The sequence below is a fragment of the Capsella rubella genome, unplaced genomic scaffold (assembly GCF_000375325.1).
Source record: "Capsella rubella cultivar Monte Gargano unplaced genomic scaffold, Caprub1_0 scaffold_3, whole genome shotgun sequence".
Classification (NCBI taxonomy): domain Eukaryota; kingdom Viridiplantae; phylum Streptophyta; class Magnoliopsida; order Brassicales; family Brassicaceae; genus Capsella; species Capsella rubella.
In genome coordinates this window covers 5,649,197-5,666,295 of record NW_006238921.1, presented here as the reverse complement: position 1 = coordinate 5,666,295, position 17,099 = coordinate 5,649,197, and the positions used below count along the sequence as shown (strand labels likewise).

The 17,099-nt window shown below is 38.4% G+C and overlaps 5 protein-coding genes across 8 annotated transcripts; 3 read left to right on the top strand and 2 right to left on the bottom strand.

Moving 5' to 3' along the window:
- Positions 1 to 234: 234 nt before the first annotated feature.
- On the bottom strand, positions 235 to 5,864 carry LOC17893585 (cell division cycle protein 27 homolog A). 4 transcript variants are annotated; one of them, XM_023786732.1, is made up of 16 exons: positions 5,388 to 5,864; positions 4,793 to 4,865; positions 4,581 to 4,690; positions 4,422 to 4,471; positions 3,997 to 4,094; positions 3,593 to 3,882; positions 3,304 to 3,423; positions 2,913 to 3,090; positions 2,529 to 2,707; positions 2,353 to 2,418; positions 2,091 to 2,210; positions 1,819 to 1,895; positions 1,467 to 1,586; positions 1,152 to 1,371; positions 798 to 1,079; positions 235 to 635 (listed from the first exon to the last, which is right to left on the bottom strand). In XM_023786732.1, exons 1-16 carry the CDS (start codon positions 5,490 to 5,492, stop codon positions 579 to 581), a joined length of 2,145 nt encoding a protein of 714 aa, XP_023642500.1. In that variant the 5' UTR covers positions 5,493 to 5,864; the 3' UTR covers positions 235 to 578. The 4 variants fall into 4 exon arrangements, with proteins under 4 accessions (XP_023642500.1, XP_006300250.1, XP_023642502.1 ...); XM_006300188.2 differs by having other exon boundaries at positions 4,422 to 4,468; positions 5,388 to 5,863; XM_023786734.1 differs by lacking the exon at positions 5,388 to 5,864 and adding an exon at positions 5,149 to 5,314.
- Positions 5,865 to 6,505: 641 nt separating this feature from the next.
- LOC17890935 (nuclear pore complex protein NUP35) lies at positions 6,506 to 8,762 on the top strand. Its single transcript, XM_006298052.2, has 4 exons — positions 6,506 to 6,616; positions 6,944 to 7,549; positions 8,006 to 8,117; positions 8,266 to 8,762. Exons 2-4 carry the CDS (start codon positions 6,972 to 6,974, stop codon positions 8,566 to 8,568), a joined length of 993 nt encoding a protein of 330 aa, XP_006298114.1. The 5' UTR covers positions 6,506 to 6,616; positions 6,944 to 6,971; the 3' UTR covers positions 8,569 to 8,762.
- A 113-nt stretch (positions 8,763 to 8,875) lies between these two features.
- On the top strand, positions 8,876 to 9,879 carry LOC17892636 (CASP-like protein 3A1). The gene is made up of 2 exons (XM_006299113.2): positions 8,876 to 9,287; positions 9,383 to 9,879. The coding sequence occupies exons 1-2, from the start codon at positions 9,004 to 9,006 to the stop codon at positions 9,738 to 9,740; spliced, it is 642 nt and encodes a 213-aa protein (XP_006299175.1). The 5' UTR covers positions 8,876 to 9,003; the 3' UTR covers positions 9,741 to 9,879.
- A 207-nt stretch (positions 9,880 to 10,086) lies between these two features.
- LOC17891719 (probable inactive ATP-dependent zinc metalloprotease FTSHI 2, chloroplastic) lies at positions 10,087 to 14,215 on the top strand. The gene is given in 12 exon segments (XM_006297116.2): positions 10,087 to 10,867; positions 10,869 to 11,539; positions 11,642 to 11,814; positions 11,993 to 12,094; positions 12,173 to 12,337; positions 12,460 to 12,600; positions 12,837 to 12,995; positions 13,093 to 13,178; positions 13,267 to 13,345; positions 13,473 to 13,595; positions 13,672 to 13,728; positions 13,822 to 14,215. Coding segments are annotated over 12 exon segments (2,640 nt in total). The 5' UTR covers positions 10,087 to 10,199; the 3' UTR covers positions 14,038 to 14,215.
- Positions 14,216 to 15,796: 1,581 nt separating this feature from the next.
- LOC17892290 (ethylene-responsive transcription factor ERF036) lies at positions 15,797 to 16,840 on the bottom strand. The gene has a single exon (XM_006298373.2). The coding sequence runs from the start codon at positions 16,783 to 16,785 to the stop codon at positions 16,060 to 16,062; it is 726 nt and encodes a 241-aa protein (XP_006298435.1). The 5' UTR covers positions 16,786 to 16,840; the 3' UTR covers positions 15,797 to 16,059.
- Positions 16,841 to 17,099: the final 259 nt, after the last annotated feature.

The following is a 17,099-nucleotide window of genomic DNA, read 5'->3' as shown; positions in this document are numbered from 1 at the left end:
TAGTTGTACTTTAGATTGCACTATGTATTATAGCCATCTATATTTGGATATTAGGTCGTGCTTTCCTATATATAAATAAATTTGCATACATACAAAATTTAACTAGTGGAGGGTTTTTTTTAATAAGATGACTTGGCTTTCTACTATGATGGTATATACGCTTTACAACTACATCTTTTTTTTATTTTAAAGGTTCTTTTTTTATGAAAAGGATTGAATAAAAACACTATAGTATTGGGACTGTGGCTAAACCTTTTATCTTTATAAACTTAACTTTCTACTTTGTCTGAAAAGTTTAAACCCTTCACCAGATAGTTACCATTGGTGGAATGAGTGCCACAAATTTAGGCCAAGGAAGAAAAAAAAAAAAAATTTGTTGATAAAGAAATTTCAATAAAGAAATGCAAATTTCAACCCAACTCTATACAAATTTCTGTAGTTACTCTTACCCCTAATATTATAATCAGTTAGTGAAATTTGCAAAGTTTGGTATTAGGATTAATCCTATCACGAGATGAGAAAAGAAGTATAGAAGGGTTTGGGTTATACGGGTGTATACATTTACCTGCACAATGAATCTACAAATTCTCGTCCGTCTCCAACTCGTTTGGTACTATCAGCCTCCCCATGTAAGTCTGTATACGCAGAGAAGAAAATTCCATCAAACCTTGAAAAGATTTATCTTAAAAGACATTATAACAATTTGATTAATTAACCATTATTAAACCTAAAGCCAAAATGTGACTATGATTGATGATTGTGAAGCAAAAAAAAAAAAAGGGTGAAGGAGTCTTAACCTTTATCTTGACAGCATCAGATGGAGAAGGGTTTAAATCCAAAGCAATGCCGAAATGTAACACAGCTTTGTCATATAGTTCTAGTTGATTGTATATTTTGCCAAGCAAAGCATGGACACTGCTCTCTTGAGGAGCACATTCTTTCAGCTCTTCTAATTCTTTCTGGGCGTTGTGATAATCACCTAGGCTGGCTAATATGTTAGCCTTGTAGTACTTTGGGAGCGGATTTTTCGCATCAGTGAGTTTAGCCTTCTCCATCATCTTCAACGCCTCATCATTCCTCTGCAAAATATTATCTCAATCTTATGAGATATAAGTAAGACTTGACGTGAATAGTATATATCAGGCACCAACCTTTGACTCATGCAAAGCAATTCCATTGTAACACATGATGACTGAAGATCTTGGATTTATTTTTAGAGCCAGTTGAAATTGGTGCTGGGCAAACTCGAATTTCTCCTGATGAAGGTAGGTCATTCCAAGACCGTACCAAGCATTATAGTGTCTTGTATCTATGCTCAGTGCCCTCCTGTAGCATCTCTCTGCATCCTCATATTCTTCCAATGCAGCAAACCTGTGAAGACAAGGTGAGACCGTATGCTATTACTTTACATGCATGGTTATATGCAGAGTAAGACAAACAGAGAGACACATCGAAAAGAATTATACTCGTGACCACAAAGGGTATGCGCATATGTGAATCTTTCATTTAGTTGGATAGCTCTCTGAAACATTTTCAGAGCAGAATCATGGTCCTTACGCAAACTGTAGCAGTTCCCAACAGCACACCTGCAATTCACATTGCTACCACAGTCATTACAGAAAAATAATCCAAAAAAAAGAAAAACTCTGCAGTTTCAGATTTTGAGATAAGCTTGTGACAAAAGCTGGTTTCTATTAACAGTTTGTGGTTAAAGCTCTGGGTATAAAAGTCTTGATACAGACATATGTGGTTGATCATGCAGGTTTGTGAAACGAAGTTGGGAGAGCATATTGTTAACGGAGATTCTAAGAATGATACCAGGATTCTGGAGATTGGCGGTCAACTGAAATCAGCTCCTGAGCCAGATAGCCCAACCTCATTTCTTCTTTCAGGTGCTTCAGAAACAAAGACACGAAATCACTGAAAGTCAAACAATAACATAGAAGTCCTTGCAAGTCGATTCCAAAATCAAGTTCTAAATGCTGACATCGCAACAGTAACTTTCACAGTCAACATCATGTTCAAATGTTAGTTTGGGGACAATTCATGATAAATTGCAGGAAATTTTGTAAATAATGACAATAACTCACATAAAGAACCGTCGAGTACGTATCCATTCCTTCCAAAGCATAAGAATACTTTTGATGAGCAAGAGTAAAGACAGAGTCAGCATTGAAGTAGTCTTGTAGCTCAAAATATGCTTTTCCAACCTGTGTCAAAACGTTTCTCATTTTTAGTTCAGCGCCAACAAAAGGAAATTAGAAAAGGGTCAATGAACTAATGATATGATCATTTAAGCTGGCTTAAATTTCCAATAAAACAGCCCTCAGGAAAAGCTACTCCTATTATCACCTGCGAGAGAACCCATTGTGTATTGTATTGTTTCAGAGATAGTTTCTGAAATACCAACAAAGCTTCCTGCAGTAGTATCCAATTTTGTTATTTTGGCTTATCGATAGTTTAACTATTAGGCAGATAATTTAAATTGAAGAATATGAACCCATACGCACATTCTCTTAATAAAGTACCTGACAATTGTACATAAGTAAATGCCTGTGGCCATCTCCAAGAATTTTCAGAAGGCTTAGCACTTCCGAGATTCCAGAAATGAGGGTGGACCTATCAGGGGAAGATTCACTAGGATTTTTATTTTCCTCATCATCAACAGAGCTTCCAATGTCACTTATAGACTGGCCTGACGTCGTTGCTGAATCATTTAAGAATAACGGTATCAGCAACCGCCGGACACATATGGCCAAGTTTTATTGTCAATTTGTCATGTAAATATTTACATAATTTATAGAGATCTAACTTTCTCCTCAAAAGGATTCAAAAGTTATAACCAGTAGATGCTCTGTAGCTCGGTCGAGAAGACATTAAAAAAATATATATATATAAGAGGAAAATATTACCTTCCTTGCTGCTTTGGATTCTGCATTTTTCAATCATCGATGAAAGAGAAGGTACACAGTTTGACTCGGAAGGTGAAAGTTGCAACCGATGGGAATCTTTACCAAATGACTGCGACATAGGAATCTTTTTCCTTGCTGCTATTCTAGCACTACGGCGACGCCCAGACCCTTCTGGAGCCTTCAAGATAGGGGAAGTAAAAGAAGACCAATAAATCAAGTAACTTTAGATTGTCCAGCCATAGAGTTAGAAGACATAAACAAGATGGAGAAGCTTTATGTTAGAATATTTGCAATGCTAGATGATCATTGTTCGCATATGCAATAATGAGAAAACGCTTATGCAAAGAAAACACGGATTGAAAGCACTTAAAGCTCATTTCAGATATAAAACCTCTGCTGACATTTCTTCACTGAATTTTATCCCGCGCCCTCCATGTACAGACATCAAAGATCCTTCCACTGCTGGACGAAACCTATTCTTATGAAGCAGAGGTGGTGGGGCATCCAATACCTAAACAATATATATACTTAGAGATAAGGAAGCATCTTACAAACTTCTCATTACCTTATGAAAGGAAATATAGCTCATGAAGCAGATTATACACATTTCAACAACTGAGGATTTTATGCTAGCAACAGTAACTAATACTTTTCAATCTAGCTCGAGTTAATTATATCACCTGTGAAATCACTGGAGAAGGTGTGTTCAAGTCCCATCCATTAGTACTAAGTTGCCTGTCAGTATCTGGCGGAATATCTGCTCCAAGCTGCCTAATTTTAAGATCTTGTTGGTTCTCTCCTGGCACATGTTCTGTTCGCCATAAACCTGTATCTTTTGAGGCCTTATCAGAATCTGTAAGACGGTCTGTGTTTGCACCTTCTGAGAAGTTTTTACTTTGAGTGACACAAGTTTCCTGAAGACGCTGCAATGCAACATTTCCAAAAACTGTTGAAGCTTCTTCAGCAGCACCTGAAAAGGTAATCACAGAACGCAAGAGAAATAAATATTTTGCCCCATATTTCCAGATGGACTAACCCAAACATAAACTGATAAATACATAACTCAGACGGAGCTTTCACTTACCTAAACTACAAAGTTCTCTATATGCTTCCCAACAAAATGGATCCACTGATAATGCCATCCTAAACTGTTCTATTGAACTGTTCTTCCTCCCAGCATATCTGGAAGCATGTAACAAAGAGTACCACACGTCAGTAGCTAACACCATCAGCCTTAGCAAATGAAACATATTGAGGGTTACAGAAAAATCCATATAGACTGTCAATATTGTTGTTTTTCTCTCTTTGGGATTTGTATTCTGAAGCATACATAGACTAAAGATGAAGTGCAGCCAGCATAGGAAAGTTGTTCCATTACAGTAAGAGATGCAGCAAATGATTAAAGCTTATTACAGCATCAGTATACCAAGACAGAGAAGTACTAAACATATAAGCATACGGGAGCCAACAATATCACATATAGAATTTCCAAAGAAAAAAAGCCGTCACCTATATACAAGACCAAGAAGATAATGCCCAGCTGCTCCACCAGGAACCTGCTTTAAAAAATATGCAGAAGTCACTAGTGAGAAATTGCCAATTTTCACAACCAAAAGACAGTAATATCCATATTGATATCGAGAATTTTTTATAAGTAATGCAATATACTTCTTCAACATAATCTTCACCAGGCAACAATGCGGCTTCAGCCTCTCCAAGAAGATCCAACTTAAAACATGAGAATGCAAATAAATACCGAGACTGAGGCGTTTTTGAACCTTTGATTTCAAAATGTAAAACAAAGTTTAGTGTTTCCAAACAGATGTAAAACAATATATGAGATGTTCAAATATAGCACAGTTATGGAATAACGCAAGTACCTTTGAGGATGTAATAAGCACTATAAGCTTGACTATTACTCAAATAACACCTAGCTAACAATTGCAGGTTCACCTGCATAAATGAAGAAGGTCAATCATCAGAATCACATAACAAGGAAGAACTAAGGAATGTGAAATTCTGAGTCAAACAAATCTCAACTGAAACATAACATAGAATTCCAAAGTGGACAATCTGACCACAAAATAAACAACAGATACATGATTGAGAAGTCGAAGAACACATACTCCAATTTGAAAGAAAACAAAAAAAAACTAAATGCCGGAAGAAAATTCACAAAATAAAGCCGGAATCATAAATTCATAATACAGTTCAGTCAAATTGAACTGCATCCCACCGGAGAAATCATAAATCAGGCCCTCTCGATTCCACTTCCTTAGAGCCAAAACAAACAAAAAAAAAACCCAGAATCCGCCTCCGCATAAATCGAGAATTGTCAATTCAGAAACAAGTGAAAAAAATCTCCCTTCCAAAAGAGACAATGCTAGTAAATCAGATCAAACCGGAAGAGAAACAGAAATGAAACAAAAGAATGTGATCGAAGCTACGATTTGGAAAAATCGAAATTGGGAATACCTCAGTGGGGAATTCAGCAAGAAGACGTTCGCAGAAGAAGATGGCATTGGTGAACATGAACTGGCTAAGGTTTCTCTCGACACAATTGGCCAGTAGATTCTCCATTTCTGATGACCAGATTGATTGACGAGACAATCGGATGTCCTCGGAGGCTGTGTAAGTAAAAAATGTCTCTCGCCTAGCAAATCGCGCGCCGCTAAAGTATTTCAAAAGCTTGACCTTTCTCACGCGACGAGCGTGTGCGTTTTCTCTGACCCAATAGTGCCCCCCAGCTCCTTTGGCGGACACACCACCACAAGACCGCGTTTGGCGTTTTTAGAAACAAATCACGTTTTAGAATAGATGTGAACCTGCACACTGCGAAATAAATAAATTTAGAACTCAAGGTTCTCGAAATTGAGATTCGCAAATGAAAATATTATACTTAATAAACCACTAGTTTGCGCTAATAACAAATCAAAACGCAATTTGAACTGTATGGTTTCCACATCAAACAATTCACGATGAAAATGACAATTTGAATCGAACTAACGTCGCAATTTTCTTTTATATAACCGTTAGAATATAAAAGACGCGGCAATTTTTATTTTACATCTTCAAAACGGTGTTGTATTCTAGCTTAACTATTTTCTTTTATTTTTGGGAAAGAATTTGTCAAAATTTTCTCAAGATCTCTCTTTAAATTTTTATTTTTTTGAACAAACAAGATCTCTCTTTAATTAAGTTAAGGGATATGCTGCCAAAAAAAAAGTCAAGATGCATTCATGTTAATAGGAATCTCACATTTTAAGGATGCTAACTATGCTGGAGATTTGTGTTTATGTCATCAATTCACATCCCCATACTGCTTATTTATTAATGAGAAAAATTACAACTCTAATTAGCTTACAAACATTTGATTTGACATCATGGTGGATGATTGAGGATATTTGATTGTAGTTTTACCCTTCATCCCAAGTGCCACTCAATTTTATATGTTGAAGAAAAGCTTATGGGCCGAAAACTTGCAGATTGGCCCAAGTTTAGTCGATCGCGGCACTACTGTGCAAACGCGAGGCTAATTTCGTCATTCCCTCGCAAGGCGCTTGAATTTAGCGATTTTTAGAATCTTGGTTCTAGGGTTCCATTTCCTCCCCTCCGCGCCCATAAGCTCGAAGCTGAGCTTTTTTTTTCTTCAGGGATTTCGAAAGCGTGAATAGGAACACCATCATCATCATCTGCATCCTCAGGTTTGCTCGATCTCTCTCTCTCTCTACCCATCTATTAGATACCGTAGTTACTCTTATCTGCTTACGTCTTCGATTATTAGCGTGAATCTTACTGCCCTCTTGTTTGATTGAACGATTCGAGTTTACAATCAAGTCCGGCAACTCTAGATCTTCTCGAGCTTGTTCTCATTTTTCTAGCGATTACTACTATTAGAAACTCTTACATTAGTTTTCATTCATAGCGAGGAATTGGCTTGAACTATGAAATTTTGATTGAGCGGATTAGAGTAGCGTAAGTGATGTTGATGAACTTTTTGATGTAAAACAAATTGATTGTTGTCTTTGCAGGGAGATAATAATACTTTGTTGAGTAGAGATGAATACTACAGCTCACAGGACTCCTAAATCAGGGAGGCAATCTCTGCTTTTTCAAGATTTAGCTTCTCCTGTTTCAGCACGCAGAGGGAAATTCTCGAGCCCGGGCCAAGCAGCTGCGGTTTCTGCACTATGGCGTGAGAATTTTGGAGGGTCGGATCTTCCACCTCCTCCGATGAACACTTTGGATGACTTGTCAGACTTTTCTCCTGAGTCAGGTATTGCGGACTACTCAGCGTCTCCAGATGTCAAATCTGACAGAAGAACGCCTTTCCAGAGTTCTGGGAAAAATATTGTAACTCCTGGTAAAGGAAAGTTGGAAGCAAGCCCCTCTTTTTCTCTACTGAATGCACAACAGAGTCAGCAAGTTTCAGGGAGTCCGAGTTGGTGGTCGCAGCCAAAGGCAGGTAGTAGTATGGAGCAGGATGATAAAGGTAAGGGATCTCCAGTAGAAGGTGTGGTTCAGCCAGGTGCATTGGTCACTCTTCCACCGCCAAGAGAAGTTGCTAGGCCAGAGGTTCAGAGGCAGATCATACCCACTGGAAACCTTGATGAGGAAGAGTGGGTCACTGTCTATGGGTAAGATCACTTAAGCTATATCGCTCTTTTCACCGTTTATCTGTAGTATTGCTTTGGTGTTGCAAATGTTCTTGATTTTTTCAACATTCTTGTGGCTCTGAAATTTTAGTTACATGGTTAGTAACTGGTATATTGGTACTTGGTAGTGTTATTTAGTGCCTTATCTTGTGTCTGTCCCCCATGTTTTTAATCTTAGAGAACTATTCATAATTATATGCTGTATTTACCTCTTCATTTGCCAACCATCATGTAACTATGAAATTCTAGGTGCACCAAGTACTTGAATTATGCTAATGATGCTCAAATACCAACTTTAGATTGTGATTTTAGTTTTGGGAATTGGAATCCTGACTCTTTACATTGATAATAACTTTAGGAAGTGCCGTGTCTTGTGTTTGTCTCCCATCTTTTCCCATCTTTTCGATCTTAAGAACTGATCATGATAACTGCTTTCAGATTTTCTCCAGGTGATACAAATTTGGTACTACGGGAGTTTGAAAAGTGTGGTATGATCTTGAAACATGTTCCTGGTCCAAGGAATGCTAACTGGATGAACATCCTCTACCAGGTTACTCTTCTTCCCTTCAAATACATTTGATGCATGATGATAAGCATTCATAGTCATTCTAGACTGGTCATCATACATGATAATCTAATCAGATCTTCTTTATGAAAGAAATAACGGATCTGAACAATGGTCTGTGTATTTTATGCAGAACCGGTCTGATGCACATAAAGCGCTGAACAAATCTGGGATGATGATTAATGGAGTGGTTATAGTAGGAGTGAAGCCAGTAGACCCGATACAGAAGCAAGCGTTAAACGAGAGACTTAACAACCAAGGATTCATGCCTTTACCTCCACCATCATCCACTAGGGACACTGCTCGACCCTCATCACGTCCTCAGTTCTTGCAAAATGGTAGCGCTGCTTTCCCCGCTCAACCCAGCAGTGGTGCTATGGCCTCCCCATCTAAGTCGATGGTCTCAAAGTTCTTAGACTTGATGTTCAGTGTTTAAAGCTTCTTTGGTTGTCATTTCCCGAGTGGTTCATCTTTACACAAGATTATATGAAGTTTGAGAGCAGAGTGGCTAGGTAAATTTTAGAGCATGATCAAAATTCAAATTGTAACGTGTTTCCAAAATTTGTCTTTGTATTGACGACAGCTAAAATTCGGTACAAATCTGATTATAAAATATAAAAGATCTCGCCCCTTCTAGCTGTTTTATTGTTGTTTGTATTTGAGCAGACTGAGGTCATGCCTCGTGCAGAACGAACCACCATTACGAATTCTTGAAAGACACTGATTACATAGTCGGACCTGAGAAGCCTCACGAGCAGTGTTTTGAACTTGCACTAGAAAGCTAGTCACGTGTCTAGCATGTTTTGTGCTTATATATCCCGTCTGTGGCGTGGTTCTCGTGTAAGGAATTAATTGACGTTACAAACTCACAATGGCGAAAGCAGCAGAGCAGAAACAAATTTCGACCGTTGTGATTGAAGAAACGAAGCTTGACATCCGCGACGTGGTCCACACAGCCACCACTTACGGCGAGGATAACTACCACGGCGGTGGAAGACGCAATGACATGGCAATGGTTGCCCTCAGAGCTATGTGCATGGCCGTATCGGCAGTTGCTGTGACTTTAATGGTGACAGCCCGCGAGACTAGCATGACCTCTCTCTACGGTTTCGAGTTTCAGCTCCATGCCGTTTGGTCTCTCTCAGATTCTCTAATGTAAGCCGAATTCCAAATTTCATTCAAAACCATGAGTGAGTAATAACTAATAAGTGAAATATTTTTGTTCACGTGGCATTCGATACATTAAACAGATATCTAGTGGTGGTTTCATCGGCGACGGTTCTTTACTCGTTGTTCCAACTGATTACTAGTGGAACTAGACTGATGAGAAAATCTCCGGTGATTCCGACAAGAACACAAGCATGGTTTTGCTTCGTTGCGGATCAGTTATTGGGATACGCGATGGTGAGTGGAGGATCTGCGGCTTTGGGAGTGACGAATATGAACAGAACAGGAATAAGACACATGCCTCTTCCAAATTTCTGCAAATCTCTCGGTTTCTTCTGTGACCACCTCGCCGTCTCCGTCGTCTTTGCCTTATTCGCGTTTCTCCTCCTCGCCGCTTCTTCTGTTCTCGACGTTCTCTGTCTCTCACGCGAGAGTCACTAGACCCAATTTTTACTGTTTTACCTTCTGTACTTCAATGTTGTTTCATCATTACAATAATCATCTGTGTTGATTTTTGGAATTGTTTGTTTGTTTCAATCGATGTCAGCTAAAATCTTCGAATTCCGAAGTTGTTTTGAAATTATGTTGACCAAGTTTCATATAAACGACAAAATAAAGTATGCTTTTTAAAAATAATTCAAAAGCAACCGCGTCACGATTAGAGAACGCCTACTTTTCGCGACTGGGTTTGAAAGTTTAAGTTAAGAGCCAAATGGGCTTAACATTGGTTATTGGGCTTTAAGAAGCCATTTTACAATACCACGGTTCTGTGTTCTCTGTTTCTTTTCTTCTATCTCTTTAGACTGGGAAATGAAGCTCGTTTCGACGTTTTAATGGCGATCAATCTGTTCACTTCCTCATGTAAGTTGAATTCATCACTACTTTAACTCGAATTGTATCATGGCTTGTCGTTTCCCTCTACCTTCATCGCCACCTTCTCAATTCCTTTCACCGGAAAACCGTCAGAGAATCCTGAGATTGCCCAGAAATTACCCATCAATTTCATGTCAAAGCAATTCAGCTACGAATGATGTTCATGATGATGATGGTGGTGAGAACGAAAAAGCGAAATCAAGCCGAGTCAATCTTCTCGCTATACCCATTACACTCACTGTAATCTCCGCTTCTCTGGCCCAACCGTCACTTGCTGCGGCGAAGGTATCGGAGAGAAAGAAATCTCAGAAGAAAACTCAGGAGGCTTTGACTCTTGAGCAGCTTAAAGCTTGGTCCAAAGATCTGCCTGTTGTTTCCAATCGTATACCTTACACTGACATTTTAAGCTTAAAGGCTGAAGGTAAGCTCAAGCATGTCATAAAGCCTCCTAATTTAACTTTGCGGCAAAAGGCAGAGCCTGTGTTAGTAGTTTTGGAGGATTCTAGAGTACTGAGGACTGTGTTGCCTTCTTTAGAGGGTAATAAGAGGTTTTGGGAACAATGGGATGAGTTAGGGATCGATGTTGCGTGTGTTAATGCTTATAGCCCTCCGGTTAAGAGACCTCCTATTCCGTCTCCTTATCTAGGATTTTTGTGGAATGTGCCTGCTTATATGTTAACGTTGGTTAAGCCAAGAAGAGTCGAAACGTGCTGCTGAACTGAAGAAAATGAGGGAGGATTTCAAGAGGCAGAGGAAGGAGGAGCTTGAGAGGATGAAAGAGGAAAGAGAGATGATGGAAAAGACTATGAAGGCGCAGAAGAAACAACAAGAGAGGAAGAAAAGGAAAGCAATTAGGAAGAAGAAATATGAGGAATCTTTGCGTGAGGCGAGGAGAAATTATCGAGATATGGCTGATATGTGGGCAAGATTAGCTCAGGATCCTAATGTGGCTACAGCTCTTGGATTGGTGTTCTTTTATATATTTTATCGTGTGGTGGTGCTTAACTATAGGAAGCAAAAAAAAGATTATGAAGACAGGTTGAAGATCGAAAAGGCAGAAGCAGATGAGAGGAAGAAAATGAGGGAATTAGAGAGGGAGATGGAAGGAATTGAGGAAGAGGATGAGGAGGTTGAAGAAGGAACAGGGGAGAAAAATCCATACTTACAGATGGCAATGCAGTTCATGAAATCAGGCGCACGTGTGAGAAGAGCATCAAATAAGAGGTTACCTGAGTATCTGGAGAGGGGTGTGGATGTGAAATTTACAGATGTTGCTGGGCTTGGGAAGATTCGTCTTGAACTCGAGGAAATCGTTAAGTTTTTTACTCATGGAGAGATGTACCGCAGGAGAGGTGTCAAGATTCCAGGTTTGATGTTGTGACAAATTCCGTTTTATGTCACCAAGTATTTGGTATGAGCTTATTTGACCAAGTATATGACCATCTCTTTAATTTCGTGTTTTTCTTCAGGTGGTATTCTTTTATGTGGGCCTCCTGGGGTGGGAAAAACTCTACTAGCAAAAGCTGTAGCTGGTGAAGCAGGAGTGAATTTTTTCTCGATCTCTGCATCTCAGTTTGTGGAAATATATGTTGGTGTTGGTGCTTCTCGTGTTCGAGCATTGTACCAGGAAGCTAGAGAGAATGTGAGTCTTGTAATTTTTCTTGCATGTGTTAAGTGTGGAACTTAATTCTCCCCTTCAGTTGCATTTATTAAATAGTAAAGCATATTACCTCTTGGCTGATTTTTTAATGATTCTCCCATTTGTATCGTGAGGATCCAGTCTATTTCCAGATGCTAATATTTAGGTGGTCTCTCTGCAGGCTCCATCTGTGGTCTTCATTGATGAACTAGATGCTGTTGGAAGGGAACGTGGGTTGATAAAGGGTTCTGGAGGACAAGAAAGGGATGCCACACTTAATCAGGTTCCAAACACTTTAGATTGTGTAATAGTTTTCTTCTTTCTACATGATGAAAATTTATTCGTTTTTTGTGTGTTGCAGCTCCTTGTTTCTTTAGATGGTTTTGAAGGAAGGGGAGAGGTCATTACCATCGCTTCCACAAACAGACCAGACATTTTAGATCCTGCCCTTGTGAGGCCTGGAAGGTTTGACCGCAAAATCTTTATCCCTAAACCTGGTCTTATTGGACGGATGGAAATTCTGCAGGTAATTGCTTGGTGTATGTGTTATTGTATTCTTAAACTTGTAAATTTGCAAAAGGTGTTCTGTAACGTTGAGTTTTGTCCTTCGGTCCAAAGCTATATCTTTGTTTTGGTTTGGCTGTTTAGGTCCATGCTCGTAAGAAGCCAATGGCTGAAGATTTGGACTACATGGCAGTTGCTAGCATGACAGATGGCATGGTTGGAGCAGAGCTTGCTAATATCGTCGAGATAGCAGCAATTAATATGATGCGTGATGGAAGAACAGAGGTGAATTTAATATTTTTAGTCCCAATTGGTTACATCTGCTTTTGCTTCCGGATGTGTTTGGTTTTGAATGTTAGGATCGTGTACCATATGGTAACATAGTGTGTGTTTAATTGGATTAAGCTCTTGGACGTCGTGCTCGAGAAGCTGCGTAGGCTAATAATAAGTTGAGAAGTTTATTACTGATATCAGCAAGTAAAAGACTGAGAAATCATATATTCTCTGTAACTCTAATGCAGTTGACAACAGATGATTTGCTTCAAGCTGCACAAATAGAAGAAAGAGGAATGTTAGATAGAAAAGACAGAAGCTCTGAGACATGGCGACAAGTTGCTATAAATGAAGCTGCTATGGCTGTTACAGCAGTGAATTTTCCTGATATGAAGAATATAGAATTTGTAGGTTTCTAAAATCTTTCTTCCCCCTCCCCTTACTAACATCGAAGCTTCAACTTTTTGTTCTACCGCATTGTGACATTGTGATGACTTTGACCAGCTGACGATCAACCCTAGAGCTGGTAGAGAATTAGGTTATGTCCGCGTGAAGATGGATCATATCAAATTTAAGGAAGGCATGCTTAGGTTCGTAGCTTTAATCATTCAGATTTACTTTCTTGATTACACACAGGATTTTTACGTTAATCTATGTCCTTTCATTGTCTATATGCAGCCGACAATCCATCCTGGATCACATCACTGTTCAGTTAGCACCTCGGGCTGCAGATGAACTGTGGTATGGTGAGGATCAGGTGAGACATATGATCCCCTTTAACCATGGCACTGCATCAGAAACTTCATCTAGATATATGATCTGTGAATTTCCTTTTCTCCAGTAGTGTTTTTTAGTTACCAGTCTTTGCTAATGATTTGTTCCAGCTAAGCACGATATGGGCTGAAACATCGGATAATGCAAGATCAGCTGCTCGATCATTGGTTCTTGGTGGTCTTTCTGATAAGCATCATGGCTTGAATAACTTCTGGGTGACTGACCGAATTAACGTAAGGCCATATCTTAAGTTGTACTCGCTTCAATTTCCAATAAACAAGTCTCATATTTGAAGACTTGGGTGTGCAGGATATTGATACGGAGGCGTTGCGGATTTTAAAGATGTGTTATGAGCGTGCTAAAGAGGTAAAAGAGACTTCTAAATCGACTAAATCTGTATAACAGCATCTCCTTTATATTGGGTCTGTTAAAATATAATTAACAAAATGCATACACCAGATTCTTGGAAGGAACCGGACGCTCATGGACGAGGTGGTACAGAAACTGGTTCAAAAGAAAAGTCTTACGAAACAAGAATTCTTCACTCTTGTTGAGCTCTATGGCTCCATTAAACCAATGCCACCAAGCATCCTTGAACTCAGGAAAATCAAACGGCTTGAGCTAGAAGAGACAGTGATGAAACTGGACATGACTACCTCGAGAAACAGTTCATAAGATGATTATATTTTGGAGAAGAAAGACACAGTTCGGGGCAAACGTAGGGTATAAACAACAAACATAATTATGAAAACCAATTAGAGGCAATGAGCTTGATCTTTTGTATTTCCTCTGTAATCTTTTAGTGTATGTTAGATAATTCTTTGAGCTTCAATAGTAATTCCCCTTTCATCCATATCGAAGGAATGGTCAGTTTTGAAAAGAAAAGAAAAAACCATAAGTTAATGAATGTTCAGACATGTGTGACACGAACCAGTGATGTAAAGCATGGGCTTATTTAATCTAGAAAGGAATTTGATCAGAGACATTGAAAAATGGCACATGGATAATGTATGATTTTTTGGGATATGCCTTTTAGGTGAAATAGCAAATTGATGAGAATCAAAATCAAGAGTCATTAGGTTGGTCGATAAACACATAAAAACTATTTGATTATATTACAAGGCATATAACATTTGACTTGCAAGATTTGACAACTAAATGATATTTACGTGTTACCAATTTTAATTCTTTTTACTAAACCAGATTACCAAATTACTTACATAATCTCCTCATTGGTTACCTTAATGGCTTAGTCTCTATTATTGATCTCCCCCACCCATCTTATTTTATTTGCAATTCTCATATTAAATAAACTCTGTAAATAGTTTCAACACGATTCCATTGGGTTCTGTCTTCTTAATTAGGTGCCAAAGTAATTATACAACGGTAGAAACAAAAAAAATAAAATAAATTGAATTCGTCAAAAGAAATTGACAAACAACAAAAGAGGTCCACAACGGCAATATTTGACTCGTCTCTTCTCTCTGGTTGCTCGTTTCAATTAAAGTATCTATATATAGTTAACCTAAAAATAAACACGCTTCAAAATACTAAATAATTGAAAGAAAAAAACACACACTCGTGTTTGAGAAGACTAATAATATACCATTACCACGTTAATAGTTTCAAAATAAAGAGATAATTGAAAATGGAATTTGAACTGTAATCCCACCTTTTATGAAAATACAAGTGCATTTTTACATTTGAATTATTCGTTTTATATTAATTTTTCGGCCAATGGCTTCATTAGTTTGGTAAAAAACAAAACGAATACTGGAATTTGGTGTGAATATCAATATACCCGTGACCCCAAACAAAAAAAAAAAAAAGACAAAACAAAACTACTTACCCGTTATAGTTCTGTTGGTCGGAATAAGGGACTGAAGTTTTATCCACTGTGAAATTATACGTTGGTTATTTCTAAATGTTTTTTAATTATCAGAAACTTGTTCATTTGTAATTTACACCATCATTATTAGAATGATTTTTTATTTGGAAAATAATGAGTAATAAGTTAACAAAACAAAGCCAAAATATTTTACAAGTTAAAAAAAGACTGGACGGTGTACCTCATTGGAATTGTTTTTAGCGTGTTGTGTAATGCATTCTCTCGTAATTAACTATCATTTAAAAAAAAATTATGTTCCAACCTAAACTCGCACAGTTACCTAACTATCATATAAATTTCTTGCTTCTGGAATCATTTTATAAGACATGCTATTGCTTAGCTAGAGATAAACAATCTTTAATCTCGTAAACTGGAAAGTAATTTTATGGGCTTATAATATTAGTGTTTTAGATTCGAACTCTTTCATCACAAAACTTATAAAAATATCTAAATAAACACGTCAGTCAGCATTGGAGAAGAGGGTCATTGACTGGTGGAGAAGAAACAAAGAATGACCCATTGACTCTTTATACGTTAACAAAGAGATAAAATAAAACATTTTGGCTTTGTTAATTAATTCAAAACAAGTACAAGAACATTGCGTAAGGAATAGTTTCCATATCCAAACTTACGATAATTGTATATATTACATATGTACATAAACATGAGTATATTTTACAATAATTGTATGTGTACTAGCCTATATTACAACTTACGCCAATACGAATCGACCTATCCCGTACGAAAACAAATGGTATTACATTATTATTATATGTGACAACAATATGATTAACTAACGTAATTAGTGATTAATTAATCAGTTCCGTATGAGGAGGAAAGCTCCATAACTCCACGAAATTAAACTCTGATGAGATTTCTTCGTAAAAATCCAATACCGGAGGATACACCCAACAATCCAACGGCTCTGAATAAGCCATATCAGCACGTGACGTCACGCTTTCGTCGTACCTCCCCTCTTCTTCAATGTTAGGCAACTCCACGATCTCCTCCAGCCTCTCCTCCTCTGACGATTCCGACGGCGGCTGTGTTTCCGATGACGTCTCTGTCTCTGTCTCTGTCTCTGTCTCTGACGTTTTTCCTTCTTCGACCACCATTGCGGCTGCTTCTGCGGCGGCTGCCTGGATATCCTGCGGGGAAGATGAGACCGGACGAGGGAAGAGAGAAGCGAGCTCAGGGAAATTAATGACGGCGGAGGAGCCTTTGATGGTGAGAGCAGCGACGTCATGAGCACGAGCCGCCATGTCAGCGGTGGCGAAAGTGCCGAGCCAGATACGAGTCTTCTTGCGAGGTTGTCGGATCTCAGAGACCCATTTGCCCCAACTTCTCATCCGCACACCTCTGTAAACAGGATGCTTAGGAGAAGAAGAAGAACAGTCCCTTTGTCTCTTTCTTGTGTTTTCTCTGGGTGGAGTTCCTTCAGACAAGTGGGTGCTTGTTGCAGTAGTAGCTGTAGTTGCATCAGATTGGTCCGATGACGATGAAGTTGGTGACGATGAGCTGTTCAGTGACGTCATCTTTCGTACTCGCGTTTAAGAAAGAGAGAGAGAGATACTTGCTTCTCTGCTGTGGATGTGAGACTTGTTATTTATAGACTGCACCTCATGGAGCTTTTAATTCCGAGGTTATTTTTTTAATTTATTTATTTCTGATATAAAAACATAACACGTTGTTTTCTGGTAAAAGCAGAAGAAAAAAAAGATTTGTATTCTGGTTTTAATTATTATAATCGTACATATAAAGCATTGAAATAAAACAATTATAGTAATACTGTACCATTGGAGAATTTTTTCATATATTGTTGGTCAAAACTTGCAATCATACCAAATTA